General features: G+C 44.9%; 1 protein-coding gene across 1 annotated transcript in view; it reads right to left on the bottom strand.

The window, feature by feature from the left end:
• Positions 1 to 27,707, bottom strand: part of CACNA2D4 (calcium voltage-gated channel auxiliary subunit alpha2delta 4) — a 128,405-nt gene that overhangs the window by 84,754 nt on the left and 15,944 nt on the right. The window contains exons 6-17 of the mRNA XM_064654566.1: positions 26,256 to 26,387; positions 25,192 to 25,252; positions 24,463 to 24,613; positions 22,859 to 22,933; positions 21,557 to 21,646; positions 13,577 to 13,690; positions 12,381 to 12,459; positions 10,219 to 10,352; positions 7,093 to 7,170; positions 5,719 to 5,799; positions 3,243 to 3,317; positions 1,777 to 1,863 (exon numbers count right to left, since the gene is read on the bottom strand). Coding sequence (XP_064510636.1) covers positions 1,777 to 1,863; positions 3,243 to 3,317; positions 5,719 to 5,799; positions 7,093 to 7,170; positions 10,219 to 10,352; positions 12,381 to 12,459; positions 13,577 to 13,690; positions 21,557 to 21,646; positions 22,859 to 22,933; positions 24,463 to 24,613; positions 25,192 to 25,252; positions 26,256 to 26,387 — 1,157 coding nt within the window. The remainder of the gene's footprint in view (positions 1 to 1,776; positions 1,864 to 3,242; positions 3,318 to 5,718; positions 5,800 to 7,092; positions 7,171 to 10,218; positions 10,353 to 12,380; positions 12,460 to 13,576; positions 13,691 to 21,556; positions 21,647 to 22,858; positions 22,934 to 24,462; positions 24,614 to 25,191; positions 25,253 to 26,255; positions 26,388 to 27,707) is intronic.

Here is a 27,707-nt window from a genome sequence, read left to right as displayed (position 1 = left end):
ATTGTGCATCAGTTGGTATTTTCCAGACAATGCCATCTTCCCTCCACTAGATTTCCTTTTAGCGGCTGGCTGTATTACACATCATTAGCACTTGGGCATATTTTTCCAGTCGGAATTCACTGCTTATCAGTGTTGCTGAGATTATACTGCAACTGATGTTGAGTCTGTCATTGATCTAATACCATAGCTACAAATCTGAGTGTTGATATGTTGGCAGCTTTCTGCTGCAGTGGGTGTATCTTGAGAGTCTCTAGACTTGCTGAAGTCACACTGCAGATATGCTTCGTGTCACTGAATGTCTCTGTACCCTCAGTGACTGCAACTTTCTTCTAGAAGGTGCAGCAGAGAAACACAAAGTGGCTTTGTTATTTATGCCTCTTTCATGACTTTTTTCCCCTGTGGGTAGTTTTATTCTGACTGCCTATGGACAAAAACCTTACACGTTGCATTGTAGTTGCATTCAGGTATCAGTTAATTGGTCAGACAGGAACCTGCTAGCCAAATAAATAGGAGAGCAAAGCAAAGTTCTCTCATTTCCTGGATTATTCTTTTTTTTTTTTAACAGCAAACTAGGTAAAGAGGAACAGCTCTAAAAGTGGCTCCAGTGAGAGAAAAACTACAGTGGGAGCAGAGCTTGTATAAGTTATCAGTGAACCTACACAAAGCCATTGGCAGCTAGCACCTTGGTGGTCCCACTACATGTAAAGCCTCTTATTTTGTCTTGCTTTCCATGTTTCACACCCAGTTCTGCTGTGTTTTCTTTCTCAATTTGCCACTCTTCCCCTTCCCAAGTTCCTTTGGTGTACCCTTTGTACTTGGCCTGCACTAGTGGCAGTGGCTACTTTAATCCTGTTGCTGGTCAGTTTGTTTGTCCTACCTGTTTAAGTGGATATCTATAGCATCAGATCCGTTTATCTCTGCAGTCTCCCCTGTAATCCAGAAGCATCTGTCTCTCAGCTAATTCTGTCTTACTCCAAATTCAGTTCTTATCTTAGTAACTTAAGTATCTCTTTTCTCCTACTTCTTCTGAGTAAAATAAAACCAGCCACAGAGGAACTTCACTACCTTCTCATTTTATCTAGGCTCCTAGTTATGCAAAGCAGCAATGTGCAGCTATAACATGCATGCTCTTTCTTGTCTATCACTTTTTAATAATTTTTCTCAAAAGACAATAGAAAAAGTATTTTCTAATCTTTACCCTCTGGTCAGCTATTATTTTCAGTGCCTCTACACCTATGCAATAAGGTGATTTCTGGAAATTTGTTTTTCTTAAGTGTCTAAGTCCCTTATCCTCTTTGTCTAGTATTAATAGTAACTGCAAGCTTTAGACTCTTCTTGAATGCACTTTCTTCCTTGCTGCAGATCTTGTTAGTTGAGTGGTTTCAGCTATACCTCACATCCTGCATGTGTGGGTAACATCACAGGACACTGTCACACTCCTAAAGCTACCTTGGCTTTGTATTAAGGCAGCATTTGGGCCATGTATGCACAGACTGGCTCCGTGGAGCACCCTCCAAAGTGCTTATTTCCTCGTGCCAGCACTTTCCCTCTTTGTTCCTTGTGAAGGTAAACTCATACTGGGATGGAAGACAAACACTTTGTAGAGGAGTTTCATCTTTTGTCCTCTTTTAGAGCACCAGCCTCTCTTACTCAGAGCCGGTCAGGCACAGAAAAAAACAGGAGTGCCCACTGCTCCCCCACGCCATCCATACAGGCACACCAAGTAATAGAAAGAAGGAACCACAAAAAAGGCTAAATTAACTTTCTGATACTCACTATTTCCTCCTGGTCTTCCCACTCCACTTCTGAGAGATCTACACTGTTGTAGTTCGGCTTAGGCTTCAGTTTCTTTCCTTCCTTATACTGGTGTTTATTGAAAAAAAAAAAGAAAAAGAAAGAAAAAATACCCAAATAAGTGGTTAGATAACTTTCTAAACTAACCCTTTAAGAATTGGCTGAAAAATAGGGGTGTCTCATTTATTGTCTGACTAGGAAGGCAGCATTTGTGCAGGTGCCTTATTGGTCCTATGTCATGTATTTCTTTACACAGGCAGTGAGGGGCTAGGAGAGTTCAAGTGGGAGAGGTTGATCCAGGAAGAAGGCAGGAACACAGGTAAACTTGCAGGTAAAAGCTATGGCCTCCTACTTCTAAACAGATCAGTACAACACACTTGCCTCCAGAAAATCAGTTTTTTCCCTGCAGCTAAGAGTATAATCCCATTAACATTATAATACCAGCAGGAGATCCTTCCTGACAGGAGTTAGGCTTTGACTCCACTGAGGGTAGACTTTTCACCTAGAGCTAGCTGACAAAAAAAGAGCTATTTTACTGTAATCTTCCAGGTGAGGGAAAAGGTGTGAAGCAGACCAAGAGAAGCCAAGTTAAGGTGGAAGGATAAAGCATAGCCCTTGCCTAGCTTTGCCTTGCCCTGTCTCTTCTCTTCACATAACAAAGAAACTCCCTGTGCCAGTGGTCTCCCTTTGCAAAGCTGCCTTTTTTAAGACAGCTGCTGTGAAGCCCTGTGGTGGCACTTTCTCTTGCTGGTGACCACACTAATGCTCAGAGCTGTGTGCAGGTGGATTGGTGCTGAGTAGCACGTGTAGGAAATGTAAAATCACTGCGTGCCTGGCTATCTGACTGATGAGGCCAGCTGTGTGTTTGCAAACAGATGGGTAGCCTGGAGCTCCCAGTGGCACCACGAGGGAGAAACACTGTCCTTATGTCCACTCCCTCAAGTCCCAGGAGGTGTCTGCAATCTACTGGTCTCTGAATGGTCTCGGACTCACCATGTTACTAAGATTGGTGGTACTGCACCCCGCTAGGCTCAGAATCCTAAAATGTCCATATCTGCTGGGTGGTTATTACTGGGGTGCTACTCATGCTGAATCTCCTCATAGGAGATATGCCTGAGCAAGGGGAGCTGTTCCTGCAGCCTGGCAGTGAAACCTTGCGTGGGCACAGATACATGTGCACCCACAGCACAGCAAGTGCACACGAATACAGCCCTCACATGCAGTCCTACAGAGAGCAGAGAGGCAGGATACCCTATGCTTCATACCCATGTGTGTACATATATACACCTGTGTACGTGGAATTTATTTCTCCAGCCCTCTTGCTACTGAGTGCCTGTATATCAGAGCCTGGTAGCCTTCACAGCTCAAAAAAACCCCAAATCAGAAAGACCCCTGAAATTCTCTGTTTTCAAGTCAGCAAAGGTTCTCAGATTCACAGCTATACATACCAAAGGACGGAGGTCTGGGTGTGAAAGGATGTAGCCGTTGTTGGTGTTCAGAAAGGCGTATCCATGGACACCCAGCTGAAGAAAGAGGCATCAGAATAATTAGTGCTTTAGCTAGAAACATGTATAATGGGTACCACTAATACTCTGGCACCACCGATAGTCAGAAATATTTTCCTTTTGTAGGTATTGACCAGCAGAAAATAGGGTCCATCCCAAACCATTTATCTCCAGATCTCTGACTGCTCTGCCCAAGCAGACTCACTGTGCTTGGATGCACAAAAGGATGGACAGGTAATTGGTTTTGTGTACACCTTCATAGAGAGATGCCCCCCTACAGTCTGACTGTCGTCCTGGACAATCACCACCCAGAGGCAGACTGAGCTCTCCACAGCAGGCATAGCAGAGCCACTCATAAAAAGTGCAACGATGGGGGATGTTGTAAACAGCCCAGAAACACCAGTGACAGGTCTGTGTGCCCATCACTATGTGTGCAGAGCAGTGAATGAACAAGTGAGTATGAATCTCACAGACGGCTTCCCTGGAAACCCTGTCGACCTTCAGAGGAGCTCTGCGTTATGTTTCAGTGTTGGCAAGACCAGACCTAGCCTAGGCCAGTTGTACAAGCCTGTAGTCTTAAAATGCTTTTTAAGGAATAGCATAGTCTAACAAGAGCAGACACTGACTGACCTGATCTGCAAGAGATTTCCGAGAGAGCAATTACTCAGCTCAAACCCACATATAATACAAATTCCAGCTAAAAATCTGCAGATAGCCTGTGCTTGCCAAAATAAGAGGTGTCTCAAGAAAAACAAGAATGTCTAAGGTTTCTATCTTCAAAAAAATGTTGCAAGTTTATTTTCCTATAGAGACAATCCTGGAGGGATAACAGCAGGAAAGTGAGGAGGTGAGTCATTTACAATCCGTCTGTGCATTCAGGGAACGAATTCTGTGTTTCACACATCTCGGATCAAAACTTTGGACTGTCTCTATGTAAAGCAGCTTTTTGTGAAGCTTGGCTCAGCTCAGCGTGGCAAGAACAAAACCAAGACACTGGATCAGCAAACTTCTTTTTTGCCTATTAAACCTGATATTTCCCAGCCAAGTAAGCATGATCATTAATACACAAGCTCTTGAGGGCTGGAACTCTGGAACTGGTCCTTTTGTAACCTATATTCCAGGGAATTTAAGTTGAGGATCCTGGGTTTCTAAACTGCTTTGGAGTTGGAAGAGCTTCTGGGAAGATGTGTCCTGCCTTTGATGTAAAGAAATTCAAATAATTTTTTCTCCTTCCCTGACACTGCTTGGAGGAAAGAACTGTGTCCCTTCTTGGGCCAGAAGAAAGATTATTGTGACACCTGGCCTTTGAGTGACATGGAGAGAGGAAGATGAAAAGGTATCAGTCTTATACAGAAAATAAATGTATAAAAATTGAAACTCCTAGACAAGGTTCCCCCAGGCCCAAAGCATCCAGCTTTTGCATGCTGAATGCATGCACCCTGGCACTCCTAGTTCTGGGATTGCCTGAAGGATCATTTCCTACAGCTTCACGTTAATGGTCTGCTGTGTATCCATGTCTGGAAGCACCAAAGAAATTCATAGCTTCTGACAGCACTTGCAGTCCTGTGAGCCTTTAGCAATCAGGTTTTGGACAACTGCCTAACTGGTAGTAGTTTTCTGATAGTTATTTAAGAGAAACTGAAAACTTGAAATGATGGCTCAAATTTCCTCGTTTCATGGTGGTCCTTGGATGTGCTTGTTGTCTCCTGGTGTGCAGCCTGACTGAACAAAGGGTCACTGCATGGAGTTTACATCAGAAACCAAACTAAACAGTGCATCTCTGGAGGGATTTCCTATGAATGAATATTTTTTTTTTTTTAAGATACGTTGAACATAGAGCTAATGGAAAGCTTTTTGACTAACAAGTCTGGGGAGCATATACTCCATCTAGGTACAGAAAAAGTGAGTGAGAGTCAACTTTCTGTGCACTGTCCTGCCAAAAAATCTTCATGCTGATCTGGAGAAACTCTTCAGGGCATGCCAGAAGAGTTGGCTCTTCATAATCCATTCAGCCCTCACTTTTTCTTCTAAGAATATTGACAGTGAAACCAATACATTTTTTGCCAGCTGGCATGGCAACTCTTGTCCACTGGGAACTGGATATAAAAGTTTAATTCTTCTAAGATAGGCTGTCATCTCTGAGGGATCTAGGTTGGTGACCATCAAAATGCAAAAGTTCCACAACATTTTGCCAATCTACTGGATCATCCAGGTCTCATGATCCTGAAGCAGCAAAGAGCTTCTAGTAGTGAATGTCACTTGTGCTGTATAGAAACCACACATCACCACATCCAACATCTCTTCCTTTATGCTCATAGTTTTTCTTACAGGCAGAGAAATGATTTTTCAGTCATGCCCATGAGAGAATGACTAATGACTTTGCTGTGCAAAAGAACAAATTGCATTTTCTGAGTCTTACCTTATACCGTGGAGCAAGTTTTAACAACTCCCTCAGTGGTACATCAGAGCCCACCACACCCAGAAGAATGCCATGGGATCGCTTTAAAACAAAGGAGAATCTATTTTCAGAAGCAAGACCTGGGTAGTTTTCTACCTGAAAGCACATTGTCTCCCTACTAGTCTCTCACATATCCTCTCTAGGCTTGTGTATCTTTATTTAAAATCAGTTAGCATACTTCAAAAAGTCTAAAGAGGTTGTTCCAGGGTTTGTGGAGAGGAGTATTTCTACACAATACTAGTCAGTATTATTTACTATGCTTCAGAAGCAACATAAAATCACTGAAAACAAGTTTTGAGGGCAAACTCCTGCATTCAGTATGTGTAAACAACAATAAGGTCAAGACAATCATGCAACAGAACATGGATTGGTTGACAACTTGGGTCAACTAAATCAAATACTGAATATAAAATTGTTAACCTAGGAAAAAGGAATTCCCCCCTCCACGATATGGGAAACTGGTTGTTTAATAAGCATTATTAATGTAGCATGATGGAAAAAATGACACACAGACTCCCATTGCACCACTGTGCTAACACAGGCTAAGGCCAGCCCCAGGTGGAGAAGGCAGACAGTTGTTTGTAAGACCTGGATGAATAGTTTATCCCTCATACAGCAAAGGAAAGATACTGTCCACCATTTTAAAAGGATGCTGAGAAACAAGAAATTGTACAGAAAAGAGTGTCTAAAGGGTTTTAAACCCCAGAGGAAATGCCCTTATCAAATACATTTAAATAATTCAGCCTTTTTATCTTATCAAGATAGACAGGTTTGACTTTATGTCAGTGTAGAAGATGCTTCCCAGGAGAACATACCAAGGGGTATAGGCTTTTTAATCAAGTAGAGGAAGCCATTATGACAGGAACACGAGGCCAGACAAACTGAAAGCAAAATTTAGACACCAGTTTTTAGTGGAGAGTGAGAAACCACAATGGAGAGATTTGAGGCTGGATGCTTTTCTTCAATGGCACTTTTGCCAAAACAGGTTATTGGGCTCGTGAAGGACCCTCTGTGTGAAATGCAAAGGTCTGCAATAAAAGAGATGGACTAGACAAGGTAATGATCTCTTCCAGCCTGAAATTTTAAGGTCAATGAACTAGGCACATTTTGAAAATGGAAGGGATAAAACAGAGAGACATGTCATATTTAAGAGGTATTTTAAAGAAATAGCATTCAGAGGACATGACAGGCTATCATTTTGACAGATAAATTATCAGCCATCCATCCTGGCAGAGGTCTATTGCACTTCTGAATGGCTTTAAAACCCTGCAAAGGTCCCCTGCATCCTGTCACCTCTGCTGGCAGGGAGGAGAGCAAAGCCCACGTTACACTCACCGTCTCATTCTTCTTGCTGAAGACTGGCATGGCCACTGTCGTCATGAGCAACAGACTTTGAGCCTGAGATGCAAAGAGCTGCCACAGAGCAATGGAACGTGTGTTAGCAAGTGCAATAACAGAGATAACCCAAATGGAAGGCACTGGAATTCCCAAGGACCCCAGATGTTGATTACAATTAACCACCTCCTTGCCTCCTCCCACACTTCTCGAGAAACAGATGGCAGCACTTTTAAATACTCTGTATCCAAGAGGATCGTGGGGTGGATGCTTGCTTGTGTGGGGTGATGAGGATGGGATGAAAGCCAGTGAAATGTGTTGAAGCAGGAGAAATTGAAGAGTTGCTTTAATGAAGAGACAGGAACCTGTAGAATTGGTGGCACAATTTATACCCACCATGTGTTAGGAGTGTAGATATGAACACTTATGCAATGAGTGTAAAAACCACCAACACAAGGAGCACAGAATGGAGAAAAGCAACACAAATATGAGCAAAACCACAGGCAAGGTATTGTCTATATTGCTAACATATGAATACCACAAATGAAAAACACCACAGGCAAATATTTAACAGGGACAAATACACACAAAGCCTGCTTATATATACACTTGTTACCCAACCATCTAAGTGTAGGAAAAACAGAGACAAAATCATGATCCAAACAGATACAACAGAGTGAGCTTTCTCTATGAGGGATACAGGACATGCACATGTAATGGGGTAACAGATGCTCCCAGTTCAACAGAAGACAGATGCTCTAAAAACACACATGAAAGGAGGTAAACAGGTAAGACACATGCAAATGAGTCTCCCAAACATGCCAAGCTATCAAAAGAATCTAATCCTTTGTTGTCAGTAACATCCCCCCCTTTTATCTCTCATTTGGCCAAGTAAGTAGCAAGGCAAGAAACAACCTCCTGTCTTCATTACAGTATGTACTAGGAGCCATAAAGGAGCCAGTCAATAATCAGTCACTTGATGGGGATTTGAGCCTCATATCTTCAGTTACTATTCTGATGATTTTTTGTGGAAAATTCCCGTTCACAGCAATGCTCACTAACACACAGCAAGTAAGCTTCCCTGGCATTTACTGGACATATGGAAAAAGAGATCAGGTGAACTAAGCTACTGCACAACACAGACACCCCTACCTACTCTGAACCAGCAGCACAGCACAGCTCCCCAGTACATCCAGCATTTCCGCTCCTCTTCTTGCCAGTGCAAGAGGACTCTTTCAGTGCTGTGTCCCCCACCCCCCCCAAGATGTACAGGCCAGCTGTGGCTGTGAACACTGGCAATGACACACCAACTGGCACAAGGGAAACAGCACGCTCACAAAACACAGGGGTGCAGTTACCTCCTCAGACTGTGGCAGCTAGTGAGAGACATGGATGAACACATAAATGAATACATGAATGGAGGAATGAATCAAAGATGGGAGAGGCTGGGACAGAGGAAGAGAATGGCAAGCCAAGACACAAGGCAAGAAAAGAGGTGCAGCAACAAACGTGCAGCAAACAAATCTCTGTGGCTGCCTTGGGAAGTGTGACCCCATACAGTAGTGCCAGAGGTGGCAAGCCCGCTGATAAAACAAACTTGCTGGGTAATTAGTAGCATCTCTGGAGGTTTTGCCTTGTACCTTCAAGTACCATGTCCCAGCTCTCACCTGGCAGCAAAGACATCTCCATTTCACTCTCCCAGAGCTAGTGTGCCATGGCTGCAGCCTCAGTGGTCAGACACAGCACAAAAGTGGGGAATAGTCCCTTCCTACAAGAGTCTCCCAATTATAACATTTACACACCATGATGGCACAAGCCTGGCAACCTTGAAGGTATTTCATGGGGTTCATGTGGTCAACTCTGAGCACAGCATTGAGTACCACCATTTGTAGCCTGGACTTCCATGTTTCCTGCTACAAACCTAAGCACACTCTCCCTAGTTTTACTTCAGCTCAGAGAACTCATGTTTCTCACTGTAGATCTTAAACCTGAAAACTGTCTGTGTTCCCCAGGGCTGCGGCAGACACCCTAAAGCTGCTGTTGTCCAGACTGGAGCCTGCAACTTCAGTCTCACAGTGGGACTGTGTACAGAAACATTCTCAATGTTTCTAGAAGATTCTTCTCCTCAGATAGAATAAATAGTCCTGAAACCTTAGGTTCATTTCTGGAAGAGGGAAACTTGACTTCAGATCATCTCTAGCTGTCCAGAAGTCAGGCACTTCTCTGGGGTGAAGAATCCAATGTGGGAAAAAAACTCTCTCCCACATAGAGGGCACAGAGAACCACAAAAGAAAAACTGTAATTTTCTCTTTCAGCAGTGTAAAAAGGGGTGGAGATGGAGACTGAGGAACATCATCTGTTTGGTGAAGTGCACAGGAAGGTTCCTTCAGTGTCATCTACGCCTTTGTCCTTCCCTTCACTCTGAATTTCAGAGCTGCCTTAGCAACACCACATGATGACAGCACCTGCTCATGGTCCAAATGTCTTCCAACAGGGCAGGCCTAAGGCAAAGCAAGGGGGGTTGGGAGTGCTGATTGTCTGGTCCTTTGTGATGTGTCCTTGGCCCTCAGGGCTGGGCACAGGACCACTGTGGTGACAGGCCTTGCTAGAGCAAGGAACAAAAGAGCAAGCCTGCTTCCCCAGCAATCTGTACCTTTGGGAGGCAAGCAATATGCAGTTGGCTCCTGGTCTGGAGGAAATCAGTCTCTGTGACCTGTACCCCGAGCCACGGATAATCTTTCCTGTGAATAATCCTTTAGAAGGTAACCTGCTTTCACAGAAGCGCTACTTAAGTGACGTTGTGCCTGTGTGATTAGCCCTGGGCGATTGGGTCACTGCAGATTCTGATCTGAGACCGCATACCCACCTCAGCTCCGGGAGAGAGTAGAAAAGAACTATTGTCTGTATCAACAGAGCCAGGGACCAGTAATTTCTGTCCGTCAGCCAACTCCCGGTATTACATAAATTTCAGGGCTTTATTTAGATTCTGATACACATAAGATATTTAGATGGGAAGCAGGGATAAGTTATATGGCCAACACACTAGCTGTGTGCCTAAGACCTCTGCCACTTTGGCCCACAGGCCCTGCTGTTTGCCGACCAAAGGCTCGTGCTGTAGGTGCTTACCGCGCTGTCCATGTAGGCCTCGGTCCAGATAATGTCGTGGTCGTGGTTGATGACCATGGGACGGCTGAGCACGTGCAGGTACTCCATCACATTCTCCTGGACATCCGCCAGCGTGGAGATCTGAGTGTAGTAGCCTTTGTGGAGAAACAGAGGGTTGAGTCACTCTGCCAACGCATCTTCCGTATTTTTACATGAGCGCCCGTGCAAAGCTAGAAAACTGGATGTCAAACACTCTATCTACCCAGTTTACAAAAGCCTTGACGTGCCTCGTATTCACAAGCTTCTGTAGGCACACGTTTCTGTGGAAATCTGGTTTTGAAGCACGGACTCTGTTCTCCCAAAATACTGAAGCAATGCTCAAGGCCAGAGTCTTGATATAAGCAGATTTATGCAAAGCAAATACACATTGCATTGGGTCTTGGGCAAAACCTTCCACTACTGAGGCTGCCTTTGGTCCTGAAGGCCAAACATATACAGACAAAGTATTTCACCAGCCTACCTGCTTACCCTGAGCTATTTTATATTAAGACCAAACTCCCACCTTTGCTTCCAGATTTTTTTCCAGCACTCTTCAGTCTGCCTAGCTTTACATCCAAGGATGGCGACTACTTCCATCCACCCCTTGGAAGCAAAAGATAAAAGTGCAAGTAACCTATTTCCAAGGCTTTGTCCCTGCAGATGGACCTATAACAGTCTAATGCTACAACAAGAAGTATAGGGGAAGAATATATTCAAGTTATCAGATGGTCCTCAACACTAGCTACTTAACTGGTTAGAGATGCTAACATAGTGTAATGTCATGAGGACCCTTGTCCTGCTTCTCACCACATGGTTTGGTTGTACTTGGTATAAGATGGAATACGTCAGATAGATGGAAAACTTTCCTATCACTAGGGAAACACTGTCATGTGAAAGGGCTTGTATTCTGATAAGCTTTGTGATTTGGAAACAGACTTAGTGTGCTTGAAAACAAGGACCATAAGAGCTATACAATGTGCTGAAACAGAAGAACCAAAATCAGGGAGCCCTCTACAGAGCTCAAGTGTGGTAAATAAGAATCCAAGTGCAAAGAGTATATATTTGTTATCTGGTTATTCAGAAGAACCCCATTCTGACATTTTATGATGAACCAACAGCACTACAAATTCCCTGTCACTAATCTCATCACTGGGAATACAATCTGAAATCCAGGATTTTGTTTCATTTAACAAAACCTAAACATACTATGTGTAATTCAAAGTGCTAATAGGTGAATGTTTGAGCCTTGAAAATCCCCAGCTCACAGACATTCTTCAGGTCAGGAACTCATCTGTCAATGATTTTCAGTAGAAATGCCTCCATGCATTTCATAGTCTGCTGGAACTACTGCTCAGACTGGAAAACAGCTGATGTACCCAGCTCCCAGCTCCAGTCTTCCCTTCCTTTTCCTGTTTAAGCAGGACACTGATGTAGCAAGCACTGCTGTCTCCAGGCACACTGAGGCCAGGTCAAGCCCAAACACGGAAAACTTGTCCCCCCTCTTTCTTCCTTTAGCTTTGTAGACTCTGATAGGACTAAATTGACTTTTTAATTGGCCCCTAATGCATAGAGGTGACTCACCTACTGTGAATGGATTTTCCTATTCATGTCATTTAATGCCAGTTAGAGAGAATATTGGGTTTGGGGTGGGATTAACAAGCTATTCTGGTGCCTCAGTGAAAACCACTGACACACAAAGAATTTGGCCAGGATACAGGGGTTAACCCACAGACCTCATGAAAAATGCTGTAAAATCTTTAAAGAGGTGATGTTTGGTTTACATCTCAGCCAAAAGATGTCGGGCTCTCTGACAGAACTGTAGACAGATTGTCAAAAGCCAGCAACTGGGGCACAATAAGCACAGGGACTTAGGTGGACTACAGCCAGCATGAATCTCGGTCATAGTGTCCCTTGGCACCGTGACAGGAAAATGCAGTGGCTCAGCATGGAGGACTGGTGTCAGCTGGACACAGACACGCTTCACATGGACTAGCAGGGTCTGATTTTTCCTTATGTTGTCTTCCAAGCAAGGGCTCCTGGGCCCCATCTGTAGTGGGTGAGCCTTAGCAGGGTCCAGGGCCCTGTGGCTGCAGTCCACAGGTGACGTGTGTGATGGGGATTGGGGAACCATTCCCACACAGCACCTTTGTTGTTGCAGGCAATCCATTTCACCTGGGGGGCAAAAGTGACCTCCCGTCCGATGAGGTAAGTGAAAACCCGGACCTAGGAACAAGAACATGAAGATAGAAGAATTAGTCTGTAATGTGCTACCAAATCCTGAGGTTTGGTATCCTGAGGCTGAGGTTTGGCATCCTGTTACACACTGGTGTGAGTGCCTGTTTGTGGTGCAAAGCAATAGCTCTGCTTTCACACAGAGACAGGAGCCTCTTGCACCATTTGTTTTGCATTTTGCGGGCTGGAACTTAATTTCCGATTACAACAAGCCCAGAAAGCCAAGTAGCACCCAGCATCGTCTGAATAACAAGGCAGAAGTGCAAATTCTGCTTGATTTTATGATAGCAGCTCTGCCAGGCACTCAGCAACCACATGCAGAGAGGTTTATAGCTCACAGGAATCCTTTACCCAAGGGAACAGCTGGCTGCATGAATCATTTAGAGAAAGCTTTACCATTTCTCTTGTGTTTGACCACCAACAAAAGAGCCAATCCTGAAATAAACTGCTTTAACAGCCCCTTGCTCTGGTCTCTCAGTAGGCTTCTCTCTCCCTTTGTGCATTGCTGCTAGCTGGGAAGAGGTAAACAAATAAATCACGAGGGTTTAGGATGAGCCGTGGTCTATTCCACTTTCACAGTCAGCTCTGCTAGTACAAGACTGTAACTACAGCCCTCAGAGTAAACAGAGCTGGAGGGCACCTAGAGAGCTATTCTGGGCCATTCCCTGCCCAACATAAGAACTGCTAATAGCCAAACCTTTCCCAAACAGAACCAATTATAAACAGTCCTGCACAGGATTAAAACTATTTTCAAAAAGGCATTTTGGTGGTTTTTTTTTTAATTTTTTAAGTATTCAACTCAGTCTTTATAATGTTATCAGGAGAACACTTTGGTTGTCCATACCTTTAGAAAATGAAATGTATGAAAAAACCCTCTTTACTGACCTACAGATATCCATTTGTAATCCTACCACCTTGAAAACCTCCACAGCAGGCTCCTACCTGGCTGCTTTGTTTTGTGTTTACAGCCAGGTGCTCACGGGTATACAGGTGTTGGAGGATGTGAATGCTCAGCTCTGCCTGATATCCTGACTTGTGCTCTTCTATTCCCACCATAGCAGGATAGCACCTTTCCTCTCCCTCTCTACTTATCACTTCCCAGACAAACCTTCCGATCTGGCCAGTTGTATTTTTCAAACACTGATTCATAATCCTCCACTGCTCCGTCGGTGATCAGCATGATGGCTTGGTTACACAAGCCTCCTTGACCAGCTTCTCTGAACTACAAACAGAGAGGAAGAGCATTAGTTATCCCAGCTCAGGCTGCTTCTGTGTAATTGCACTCTATTTATTCACGATGGGCCAGATCCTGACTTCCTCTTGCAAACCTCACACTCAGAAGGAGCTCCGCTCAAATAACGGCTGTGTTCGCATGCTGCATATAATTTTTTTATTTATACAGCCCCGCCTCGCACATGTAGACATGGAAGGCTTCACAGAAGTAAAATAATGAGGGGAAAATAAGCGTTGTGGAGGAAGGGTGCGATTCCCTGCTGCTTCACATCTTGCACAGTCGCATTCGTTTATGCAAAACAACTATAGATGGACCATAAACACTGCAATTCTGATTTGACAGCAGTAACTGTCACTTTTTATGGCAGAGAATGTGAGAGGAGTAGGAAATCAAACTCATTATTTCAGGGTAAATACATCAATCTGCCAAAGAATAGCAGAGAAAGGAAGGAGCACGTGAGAAAAGGACGCTACTGCCACCAGAGCTGAGAAAGGTTGTGGATGGGCCAGATAGAGAGTCCATACACTGTAGTGACAGATGACTCGTTTTCTGTGCATAAGTGATATTTAAGGCAGAGCAGAAGTACACTGGGACTCTGCTACAAACGTTGATGTGCTCCCAAGGGCACCTGGAGAGGTGTTGAACAGATGTGCTCTTGCAGGCAAGCCCTTCCTCTTTTTCAGCCAAGAAAAACCAGCCGGGGAGCACTGCTTATCTTGTGCTTCTGCATGCAGAGCCATTTGCCTCTCATGCCCTCAGGCACCCAGCTCTAGAGAGCTAAATGCCTTATCCAGCACCAACACAGGTGTTAACAGCCACCGGTGGAGGTAGTGAAGGACATCCAAGGTACAAAACCAAGCAGCCACTTTTCTGAGGCTCCCAGCTCAGTGGCACTACGTGCTTCTCCTTTTTCTGCATTTCACCACTTCTGTGCTCTGAGCAAGGAAAAGTCCAATCAACAGAGGAAGATACAGAAACTGATGCAGAGTAAAAAAAAAATACAGAAAGAGGGAGAGATGACAACTCTGCACAAGAGATTAATGAGAGGCAGTGGCATGAGATGGAGAGTATACAGGAGACTAACTGAAGGGTGAGTAAGGTTATATCAAACAGCAGCAATTTTAAATTGGAGAGGATAGTTATATCTTACAAATGAGGAAAAAGATATCCAAGTGGCAAGATTAATAGCATAAAAAGAAAGCAAGCATTGGATGGGAAAACAAAAGCTCAGAGTGCGAACTGGGACTTTTTGGGTCTTGTAGGGTTCAATTCACAACTCCCCTCTGTTTTGGTCATGCTATGTTATGACAGACAAATGTTTTTACCAACATGAATGGTACTGTAGTTCCACTGCAGATCAACATCATGTCCATCAATACCTGCAAGCCAACACCAAGTCCAGATTTCCCCAGTAATTTCACCACAGTTACCTCTGTGATTGTCCCTTATTATGAAATTACCAGGTTCAGTGCTAACATCACCATAACATCACTTTCTGCCACCTCCTCTTTTGTGTCATCACAGCAGCACATTCAGAGGGGAGACAGACAGTACCTCTGCTGCTGTGGTCACTCCAACACAGCTCTGGGGATCTCCCATGTCCTTCTCTACAGAGTCCCCAAGGTCTGCCATTTCCAGTTGTCCAAAAAGCTGCTATACTTTGTACCATGGAAAAAAACCCCATCAGTGTAACTTGATTGCAGGGTAATTTGAGCTTCAGGAGGGGTCAGAGCTCACATGCATCCTGCTCAACAGGGAGACTCAGGGCAAAGGCTGAGGGTGTGCAACTGGGACAAGCACAGGATGCCCTTAGGTGAAAACTAAGGGAGAAAAGGAGGTGACAGCCACATGGCATTCTGCTGCAGACCATCAGGTACAAAAAAGACAAAGAGCCTCAAGTGAGCTATTTCTAGGACAGAGATCAACTGCATGCAGATTAGCAGAGAACAGACAGTGTGAGTGTCCATCAGGGAGGCATGGGGCTACCATGGTGCAGGAGATGCTGTTAGAATGAGGCTCAGATCACAGATATGCAAACCTTATAGTTACAAAAGCAGCTTAGTCCAAAATGTTGCAATCTGCAACGTTTGTTTAGATTATTATTAAATTAACGCTTAATTAAGGTCACCCACCATTTCATCAAACTACTTAAGACATCTCTTCGTGAAGCTTGCTTCAGATTTCATAATACTGAGATACTGAGAAATTAGATGCTGCATCAGAACTAGCAATCTCCTAATTACAGGAGTAGATGATATTTTCAACAGGGAAAATGAGATCATCAGTGTCATAGAAATAGAGATTAAAAAGACAGATTTAGAAAACAAATGAACAAGGAGGTAATCCTTGGGTTTTAGGTCCTTTTGTGACTGGTTGCAGCTGTAGCAAATGATCTGACAGCATTCACATCAAGCTCTCAGCATAATTCCCTCCTCTGACTGAAGTCTCAGGAGCGTGAAAGAAGGGGAGATGAGGAATAATATGTCCACAGAATAGATGTCTAAAGAAATGTGGGCTAGAGCTGGATCAGAGGAAAAGGCACGGAGCTACATGTTCTCCTATAGAACTTTGGTCACGTTGCCAGGACTAACAGGCATGATCTAATTAATTCAGGGTCACAGTCTCCTGTACTCCCTTGTTTGCTCATTGCCATTTGCTCTGCAGTTATAACCTGGCACAGAGTTACTAGCTAAGCAATAGAAACCATCACCATTGCTCAGAGATGTGCAGGCACACGTGCTGATTACGTACACATCTGGCCAGAGGAGTGAGCAGCCCCTCCTCATCTCCTCCTGCCCTATTCTTATGCAGACCTGCCTCCAGAGTGGCCTCCAGAACTACTGAAAAGCATCTCATGGGTAGAAAATTAGCAGTAGAGAAGGAAACAGCCAGTGCAGAAGAAATGAGAAATTAAGCAAAACAATAAGAACTGGTAAACAGGAAATTCTGAGCTTTGCATGTCTTGAAAAACACGCTGTAAAATCCAGGTCCAAAAATGCGACTGGAATCAAGAAAACATTTATAAACGTTCAGAGAAGAAGCAAAAGAGGGAGTAAAAGGAGTATGTTGCCAGCTGATAAAAAACCAGAGGGAAATGGTCGGACAGAGATGCTTTACAGCCTCCATACTTGATCATCAAAAGGACAATATTGTAGTGGCTGGGTACCTGCTGAAGTGATAAGAAACAAGGAAAAGACACAAAGAATTACAGGCAGGATCACAAAGTGGTAGAGTTAAAGAGAAAGCTAATTGAAAGCATATGAATAATCTGTGTTCAGCATGAAGGGAAAGAATTGCAGAAGGTATAGCTGAACTACTTGCCTCATGAGCTGAGACCTGACTGGGACTGTATGAGATCCCAGAGGATGAAGAGAGGATCAACAGAAAATGTGTTACAAGAAGGGATGAAACTAGATGGGTAGGTTGTCCTTAAACATTTAGTTCATTGCTAAAAAAGTAACACAGTTGTGAGTGCACAAATGAGATGTTTCCTCACACAAGTGGAGCATAAGAGACCACAAACTTTTGATAACTCACATCAGCAGGTGGGTTCATTCTTTTCATAGCACCAGTTTGCTCAAGTTACTCAGAATTTTACACCTCACTCAAATCCAGTTTGTTACCAGATTCATAATGTTTTATCACCTATAATTATTCTGGAGAGACCTACTCAGTTAACTTGAACTTTTTTGTGATTTGAGGTCAGCAGTGAGTCAAGGCATGATTAAAGCATCTTGATGTTAAGAGAAGACAACGTTCCAAGGTGGCCTTAGAAAGCTGAACTTGGCATTTCTTGTCCTCCAGAGAATGGGTAAAGCATTAGCTTTCAAAATACTTACTTACTCTGAGTGGGTTCTGAGAAAGGAGGACACATAAGTGTCACAGATTTTCATAGAATCATAAGAATACCAGGTTGGAAGGGGTCCCTCAAGGATCATCTAGTCTATCTAACGTGCTATCTAATCTTAAAAGATTAATATATAACAAATATATGACTATATTTGTATGTCTCTCTTAGGATTGGGGGAGGGTGTTTGCATATGTATATGTGTGCCCACATATGTACCTTGGAAAGATAGTCAGTGGCTCAAATACCAAACAGGAAGGTGGATACTGCCTGGAGAGGGATAATGCAGAGACAGATCAGCTGGATAGGAATTAACAATGTGAGAGTGTCTGCAAAAACATAGCCATTGTCTTACGTTGTGTTAAGAGGACTACAGTGTGTAAAACAGGGAAGGCAATTATTCTGCTCTGCTTAGCACTCGATAGCTCTCAGCTGCAGCACTCACACATTGTTGGGAGCCTGGTGTCTCAGGGAAGACAGCCTGGAAGCAGCCACGAGCAGAGCAGCAGCCAGAACAAAGGGGTATAAATCCTGCAGGAAAAGGGTGAGAGAACAAGACGTGCAGAGCTTGTTGAAACAGAAGAGAACAGGGAGATAGATTACTGATAAATAAGAGAAGAGCTCAAAAGATAGCACTTAACACCTGAGAATTCCGAAGCACTTCATAAACGTGTGCTTAAGACCGTCGTTTCCCTGGGATGCTTATTACATTGAAACCACTTTGGCGTGTGGCTAAATTGAAATAGAAAGTATAAGTGGTTTACTGAGCGTGGCAGAGAGGGGCAGGGGAAGCTCTGGATAACTGTTCTCCTGAAACCATTCTGCAAATTGCGTCATGGATTAAAATATGCCCTGTCTACCCCAGAACATAATGGAAGAAAACAAAGATGTGAGAGACTCGTGCTCTTCTTCATACCCTCTCTGCTACTCATACCTCATTGAGTAGGTCTCTGCTGGGCTATTAATTCTATGAGCAATTGGACTGAGGAAAATTACCAGGGAAATTTTGCAGTCACTTTCATTACAGATATTATTACTGGTTGTCTATTGTAATCAGCAAAGCCTGTTTCATCAGTGTGATGTAGCAATTTTCATTTTCATTCTCTTGTGTGTGCTCCTGTGAACAATAACAGGGCAGCCTGTGAGGAACAGCTACAATTACAAGCTGAGAATGTCAATCTTGCCTGATGAGAAGGGGGTGGTCAAGTCCACCAAAGTTCCCTTTTCTCCTGCCTGCAGGACTGCAGTAGCACAGACTTGTTTCCAGGCACACTGATGAAAAAACCTTTGCCTCCACTCTTACTGATACAGATTTGAGAATCTCTAAGAGATTTCAGAGAGCCCTTAAGCCATATGAGCACTTGGCAGGTGGTACCCTTCTGCCTTAAGCTGTGGTGCTTGCAGAGCCTGGGGTCCTCCAGCTGGTGATATCAAGGCACTCTCTAGATGAGCCCTTACCAGGGAAGCTGCAGTCAGGGGAAGGCTGCAGCAGGACAACAGGCACATTTCTACGCTTGCATTGCCCGTGTATGTGCAGCCTCTGGGGCTGCTGTGTGTGCACAGAGACACAGTCTGTCTCTTGTGAATGTCACCAGGCAGAAATCCTGGGATGAAGACACAGGAGGTCCTGCAGGACTCCTGCTGCATCTCCAGCTGCCCCACAGCTGGTTGGGAACAAGGCTCTCAGCTGATGGCTTCAATGACCATGGGCTGAGGTCCCATTGTGCTGAAGAGTACAGTCATGGTCCATGCTACAGTGAAAGACACACTGCAAGAAAGCTGCACTCAGTGTTACTGGGGAAGGAAGGCTGGGTGGAAGAGATGTTTAACCCTGTTTCATGCCTTTCTTTGGCAGCAAAGATACCATTTCTGAACTACAGGATGCAGAAGAATGTGACACCTTTCCTCATCTGCAGGTGGTCAAAGGAACGATGCTAAAATGTCTGAGCCAGTTGCCTTCTCCCTGGATCTGAGGTGATAGCAAAAGGTATGAGGGAAGCAGTACTTAACCTTGTGAGTTAAGAGCAGGTTGCTGGGTCCTGCACTGTCCAAGAGCCACCTCGGAGCTGTTTCAAGCTCCTTAGACAAGGGAGAATCAAAAAGGATCAAGAGAAGTGATGACTGCTTAAACTGTTGACTGCATTTTTGATGCCAAATAGAAAAAAAATAACTTCTTTACCTACAAATAATTTCTTATCTATTACTGCAGTGGAATCATGTTAGTCCACTGGGCTGCATGGACATCAGTCTCTCTTTGGAGGTATTTTTGGTCTAGCTATGTCAGTGAAGGGCACTTTTTTCTGTCTCAGCTGTTTTACCATGTACCTTCTGTTTCCCATGGGCATGCCTGTCTTGAAGCATGCAGGGCTTTATAAAGGTTCTGCCTCCTGGAGGCTTGAAGATTGCCTAGTCTAGTGGATGATCCATGCCTGTCAGAAAGGAGGTGTGAGCTCTCTTCATTAGTTATTAGTGAACCAGAACAGTTTTGGTGTCTGTACCTGGAATGACCTGCTGCTGTCTCATCTGGGGCAAGCAGACTTTCTTTAGCATTGTGCTTTATGATTCTCCACTGAGACCTTCATAGCTGTGCTGCTTGAGAATGTCTGCAGTTGTACTGCACTGGGCTTCTTTAACCTGTTGTCACTGTACATACCAGGGCTGCACTGGACATTAGGAAGTAATTTTTCCTCTGGTGCAAAAATTCTTTAAATATTCTGATTTATACAATGCAGCCCAGTATAGGCTCTGGATCTTTGGTTTTAAATATTAATTAAAAAATAATTTTTAAAGTATTTTTGTTTGTTTGTTTTGTGGTTTTTTGTGTTTGTGGGTTTGTTGGGTTTTTTTTATAATTTGCAAGAATACAAATTTGTAGGCAATCTAGCAGGCATCTAGCCCGTGTAATTGTTCTAGTTTCATATCATTACTGCTTCCCTGGTCATCTCAGTAACTATCTTCCTCCAAAGATGTTGAGCTCCTCGGAGTGCTGCCAGCCTATTACTGCCATGCCAAGTCTACATCCCACTCTTCTCAGGTAGTCATTAAAACCACTCTGCTTCTACTACCAGTGACAAGTCAGGTCAGCTCCAACCCTCCCTGGGTTCAACTCCGATCATGCCAGCACTGGCATAAATTAGGAATAGCATTACCATGGCCAAACAAACCTACACCTCCAGTTTTTAGGACTAGTGAGAGAGGAGAATCCTTCCTGGGGTGTCACACCTCTGGCCCACCTTTAACACCCACATCATCATTATGGCCACTAACATTGTATGTATATGTATTTTTGTCAGCACCAAAGGCATTGGCTTCTTTATGCCAACCCCACTATGGACAGTGCCATGAAGAGAGGGGGGTATTCAGCTGGTTCTTGGTTGGTTTTTTGTTACCATTCCTTAAGAAATAGAGCTAAGTTGCATGTTTATCTCCAGGCTACTGAAGTCCCTATTGTTCACAGAAGGCAATGAATCATTTATGATTCTTATCACGGGGGTATAATCAGAGTGATTAATTCTCTTGGACCTGTGATTTCTTCCCCAAGCACTGATACTCAGCAAAGTGACACTGAAATAAATCTGAAGCCTGAGAATAGTCTTTCATGTCTTCACCATCATCTACTGCTCACTAATAACATTACTTACAACCAGAATTGCTGCCCTCATTGATCAGTTATATGTTATTGCCACCATCTATAAAGGTGCTTGGTCAAAGCACGGTTGTGGAGCTCATTAAAAGAAGACTCAGAGCCACAGCCTTGCTGGCTCCTCATCCCTCCTGGGCAGGGATCAGTGGCCACAGACATCATGCACAAACCAACACCTCCCCAGAGCTGGGTCACCTCCCCCTGCACTGCTTGTCACAAATTTGGGGTCCGTGAGATCAGCTCATACCACATCCCCCTGCAGCACAACACAGTGAGGGACGTGCTGAGTCACCGCTTGTAGAGGGGAATGTAGGAATGGGCAGGGACTCCTGTGCCCAACATGAGCACCAACACTGGCTCTTACCTCCCGCAGAATTTTGAAGGACTCTGTCAAAGCCTTGCTCACAGTCCCCACTCCTTTTGCCTGCAGTTCTTCCACCAGCTGCTTGAAGTGCTGGCAAGAAGAGAGTGAGAAAGACAGGAATGAGTTGTAGGCAGGGTGCTCCCTTTGGCCAGGGGAGGAAAGGGTAACCTAGACAAGTTCATGCCATTGGGCTCCTGCTCCTCCACTACTGCTGGCGGGGCAGGGGAGGTCAGCACTGGGATTGAGGGAGGTGGGAAAGTCACATGGCCACTCCATTGGTGGCACAATCAGGTTACACTTTTGCCCATGCAGCTACAGCAGCACTGCATTTCTCAGTCTCTGTGCTGTGAACCACTGACAGCCCATGAAAAATCATGCCAGGGATCAAAAACCCATTAGAAATCTGACTTTCCCTTATCCATTCCTTCAGGTAAAGAACATACTGTGCATGCAAAAGCAACAGGATTGGGGGGGGGAAGAAAACATTTGAATGCTTGTCTACTACTTAAGAGGCATTGTTGTAAATTAAAACCTCAGAGTGCTCGCTGCAAGATAGTGTGTTCCAAAGGCTTGGGGATCCTTTAGGAAACACTGTAGGAGACATCACCCTCTGGAATCATACTCTGTGACCGAGGACCAAGCCAGGAAAAGGAATTTGGAGAGCAATCTAGTTTTTGAAGACATGGAGGAATGTGCTACCCTCTCTGGTATTAATACAGAGAGAAAAAAAAGGAAGAAAAAAAGCCAGCATGAAGAGCTAAAAATACCGGTCAGCCCAGAGGGTGGTGGAGCAGCTGGATGCAGGCTGACCACCTTGGGGCTGCAGAGGCCTCCTGGATCAGAGCAGCAAAATCCCTCACCAGGGAAAGCTTGGTGGCAGTCCACCCTGATGAAGGATAAGACCAGGCTGAGAACACGTTCACCAGGAAAGGGCTGGTTGTTCTCCCTTCTGAAGGCTGAAGATGTGGGGTTTCGAAGTTGGTTTGCCCTCTGCACACTGTTTTTCCACAGCAGTCTGGACTAGGTCTGCTCGTGGTCCAACAGTGGTGACCCAGGAAAGCTGGCTGCTGCTCTTTAGTTAGCCAGCTGACCCTGTGCTACAGTGACTTCATGTAAGCAAAGATGAACCTCAGAGCCAGCACACACCACTGAACTGATGCTTGGTTCTGAAGTGCAAACCACACGCTGCTGTGAGATGGTTGTTCCTTGTCCCTGGAGTTTCGTGTCTCAGCATCTTAACCCCATGTAATTCTCACATTAAGAGAGCTACCTGAATTACACTGATGGGAGCCTGGTACTCACCTCTCTGTTGTCTCTGTCTGCTTGGACCAGGATACCCTTAAAACAGGGTTCAACAAAATGAACATAATCATTGTACTGCAAAGAGAAAAGGGAAAGAAAGGGGTTGTAATGGGAGAAAATTCACAAAATGGGTTCATGTCTTTGGTGGATGTTCAGAAAGCAGTATGGAGCATTATGCTATTTTATACCTATTTCTCTTTAAAATTGCTTACAGTGATAATGGCAGATTACAATTTTGATAAATCATCTATTTGTTTAAATAACGCATTAATTATAGTGTTTTGATGAGTTCTATCTGAGCATACCTACACAGCTTTTTCCCCCACTCACACTGTAGAGTTTTTATCCAAAATCCATTAGCTCGTGCCCCTTCTAGCACTATTTGCACATAGTTCTGACTTCTGCAGACTTTGTGAGTCCCCAGCCACCAGCTGAACTTTGCGAGTGGTTTTGTAACCTGAAGCTTGGTGCCTCTGGGTACACAGCTGAGTAATAACATACCCGGTAACCACACCTCCACAAAATGGTGATAATTAGTGGGGTGTATGCTTCTAGCCTGGCATGTTTTACCTCAGATGTGGAAACCTTTTCCTACAAGGTTCAGAAGAGTGTAATTCATAAGAGGCTCAGCTGATCAGTAGGAGTTCAGGCTATAATGTGTCTGAGCCAGTAGGTTCTTGGTGCGAGTACAGTAAAGGAATATATATATTATATGGTCTTTCTGGGATTGTTTTTGAAGAACAGATGATATTTCAAACTCCTTAATGACTCCTCTCCATTTTTCTGCCAACACTGTTCACTCTTCCATCTGTCCAGCCATATAAAGACGGAGCTGTTGCCATTGGAGTTTCTAATTATCTAACATAAAAAGCTATCGACAAAAAGTAGACTTTATATCTCAGTTTCTGTGCCCTGGCAAGCTTTCGTGGAAAGGAGCTTGGGGAAGGACATGATGCTGAAATAGCCTTGAAAATTAGAAGGTGAGCAGCCTTTAACCTGACACCAGTCTTGGCAAAAGTCATGGAAAAGTTTTGCTTTCTGTGGTCAGTGGTACCGGTTCTCTGTGGGTAACCAGCCCATCCTTATCCTAGTCAGGCCTTAAAAAGGAAGAGAATAACACCAAGAAAACCTGACCAAACTCCATGCAGGCCTGTGCAGATTGACTTTGAACTGTAGTGGCAGCCTTGCAGGGTGCTGGTGCACAAAAAGGCACATGGTGGTAATTTTCTAGCCCGGAAACATTATCCTGAGGATTACACTGCTACTGGACCCAAAGACAGCATTCTAAGCTAGGTGAATTTATTAGCTTAGGTCCCTGCTATCTTAAGTGTCTCTCTACAGCTCCTTGTTATCTGTTGCAGTCACACCCTCAAGTAACCAAAAAGATGCAGCTGACATGCTCTGTAGAGGAGAGGTGAAATGACTCAACAGCCACCCTGCTGACCACACAAAACTGACTTCCCAAGGGTAATTTTTGTTAATCTCCCATCCAACATAGCTCCTGTAGCTACATCACTGGAATGCCTGTAATTTGCTAAGGGGAAGGAGAAGATGGTAAGAGGCACAAGGAAGGCAATTCAGTATTAGAATTGAGACAGACATACTGCAATGATGTTGACAAAGTCATTTTCTCCCAGAGTATCTAAAATGGTGACAATGGTGTGCTTGGCAATGGTCATCCTCAGGCCCTTCATGCTTCCACTGACATCCACAATGATGACAATGTCCTTGGGAGAGGTGGCTGCTTGGATATACCTGTATAAAAAGAAGAATACAAGGAAGCAGGATGAGCATCCAGGAAGGAGGAATGCTGAACATACTGCTGTCACACAGTGCTACCCACAGCATAACACGGGCCACGAGCACAGCTATCCAGCAGGATCAGGCTGATCATACCAGAGGTCCCTTCCTACCAACCTGCCCCTTCCACTGGCCCCAGCACCTCACTTCCTGCATTGGGAAGTGCTGGGCCTGCTCCAGACACACGTCCAAGAGTGACCATTGCTAAAGCCTTCTTTAGGCATGCTGAGTAGACTGAGTTAATATGCCACATTTTCAGAGTCTAAGTGTCCCTTCCACCAAATTGCAAAATTATAAGGAGAATGGGACAGAGGAAGGATACACTGGTGATTTCTGTGTAGATCCCATATGAAAAGCTGTTGCTGGCAGGTGATAGGGCTTCCTACCATTACCTGTGTTTATGTACCCCCCATCTCTCACAAAAGCAGCACAGGACAGTAACTGTTTCTCAGCAACTCACCAAGGTGTCACCTTGGAAAAGAGAGAGAGAGGAAGGCTGAACGGTGCTTTGGCCACATCTCTCCAAAACTTACCAGCCACGGTTTCTGCAGTCAAAGGAGATGACTCCATTCTCATCTGGTAACCATTTTATCCCTGAATAGAGCAGCAAAAAGAGCAATCAATACACACAGGCAGGCATCTGCTCCCTGCTCCCCAGGCACTGGCACTGCTGCTCTTCACTGCCAAGACCCAGCAACCCAGCAGGGGCACACAGGTCTGGCCAGCAACAGCAGCACCCATTCTGCAGAAACCCAAGCAGAGCTGCATGGTCTTTGGCAGTTCTCAGTAGACTGTTTATAAAGTTTTTGTTAAAAAATGTACCTGGGCGTAGTCTGTTCAAATTTGGGGAGCAATTGGATGTACCTTGAACTTTTTGCCACTTTGATGTAGTTCTCAACAACGTATTTTTCTCCCCAAGGGTGGTTGAGAGCATAAAAAAGCAGCAGCGGTGACAGGGATGTGTCCCAGATTCCCTGCTAAAGGCTCTGTTCACAGCCATCCCTGCTTTCCCCTTCCCCAGCACGTGACAGGTCACAGAACAAGGGCACGCAGCCATCTGATGGAGCGGCCACCAGGCCAAGCTACAGCTGCAGAGTATCTCGTGGGTTCCTCTGAGCATGGGACCTCCCTCTCGTGCCATGACCTTATGTGCCACTCACAGCTGGTGAGTGGATAACAAGTCAGGCCGGCCAGCTGCATCTGCCACGTGTGTCCTCCGAGACTGAGAGAGGCTTTGGCCACTACTAAAAAGCCCAGGGGAGCATGAGGCAGGGAGCCCTGCCATGGGGGAGGTCTGCCACAGTGTTCTGTGAGCTTTTTGGAGGGCAGCCTGCCCGAGGCATACCCCTGCCATCAGAGTCCTCTGGGGTTGCAAGGGCAACATACCTGGGGGGCTGGTTCCCATGGGAAAAAGGGGTTTATGCCTGCTGGGCACTGTTCCTTCAGCTTAAGCAGCCCATGCAAGAAGTATTTTGCTCACTGCACCCTGCCCTTCAGTGCTCCCAGCCTTCCCAAATTGGACTCTTCCATGGCACAGACCCTGTCCTGCAAAACTGTTGTGTTGCACTGAAAGACAAAAACCAATCTGCTCTTTCACCTGGATAGAGCCTGAAGAATCCAGTGGAGCTGCCGAAGTACTGCCAGGTCAGCGTGGGATCCCTTTCAAAGTTGTCCACAAAAATAGGATTCAGGGCTTCTGACATGTAAACTCCATTAAGGATGGCAGGGTCTGTGGGGGGAAGAATAAAAACGGGGAAAAAAGTGTGTAAAATAAGGAAGGACATCTGCCACCCTGACAGAGAAAAGGGATGGGAACAGGAAACTCCAGGAGGAATGCACCCTTATCCAAAGCTTTTGCATTGGGCAGGGAGTTGGATGCATCATTCAAAATAAATCCTGGAGGTCAGGTCACCTCTGGCCCCTGCAGGTGATCTCAGCATGGTCATACTCTGTTAACCTCATTTCTCTTTCCAGCCTTGTCTGCCCTTGAGCGTTACATCTGGTTGGAAGAATGCTCAGAGAGACCCAGACAACCATGACTGTGCCAAGCACAGCTGGCACACCATACAGCTGGTACCTGAGAGGGGACCTGCAGCTGTTGAAAAGCAAGTGCCTGATGCACCACTAACAGCCTTTCTGCAAACTGTGTTTAAATTCATGCTAGATGTAACTACCTAAGACAGAGGAGTCCTAGAATTTACACAGTTTCTCTTTTGTCTTTTCCTCAACAATTCTTTCTTTTTTTCTTTGCCTGCCCTTTCTCTCACAAAGCCTGGGCTCTCCTGCCTCACCCCCGTCTCGTCAGAATCAATAGGATGTTGCAGATTCCAAGAACTCCTAAGAGGCCATGTATATTTGGTGTCTGTGTTGACTCATTGTCTCAGGAGACCAAAGAGCAGCAGCAGTAGGAACAGGGAATCATGAGAAACTGGTCATTGTATTAATGTTGAAAGGGTTGGGGATTTGACCTACCACTTCCTGTTTAGTTACTTTACTAAGGGCAGTTTTGGTCAAAATATGGGAAAAAATGAACTGTGACTCCCCAGTGATGAGGTCAAAGTAAGTCTCATAGGAATGGACAAGAGCTGTGGAGAGCCAGGCTTGATGCTGTTTGCAAAAGAAGGAGTGAGTACTGCTGGACACTGCTCCTTGGAGGATCCCTGGACATGGAAGCAGCCCTCCATGTCCTGCTCATGCTCCAGCCATAGCCAGAGGAGCTGGTTAGTTTGTGCCAAGCTGTGCAGGCAGGAAATCAGCCAGCTGGGCAGTGCCTCTCTGCTGTCTCTGCCAGTGGCCATTTGACCACCTCTCTGTCCTCTGCTGAGGGCAGCAGCCTACACTGTGCAGCTCTGCTGTATCTACCCACAGCCAGCTCTGCTGGTGGCTCTATTGTGAGCAAGATTTTAGTGTCTGGGGCTGTTGGACCAGATGGAACTAATTTAACATCATGGGAGAAATAGAACTCCCTCTATTGTCTCTCTAAATAACACAGCAGTTGTGAGCACAGTCACCAGCGCCTGCCCTGTCTGGCCCTGAAGACTTTAAATGA

This window comes from Pseudopipra pipra, chromosome 5, assembly GCF_036250125.1.
Source record: "Pseudopipra pipra isolate bDixPip1 chromosome 5, bDixPip1.hap1, whole genome shotgun sequence".
In the NCBI taxonomy this organism is placed as follows: domain Eukaryota; kingdom Metazoa; phylum Chordata; class Aves; order Passeriformes; family Pipridae; genus Pseudopipra; species Pseudopipra pipra.
The sequence above is the reverse complement of the archived record's forward strand: the minus strand, read 5'-3'. Positions and strand labels throughout refer to the sequence as shown.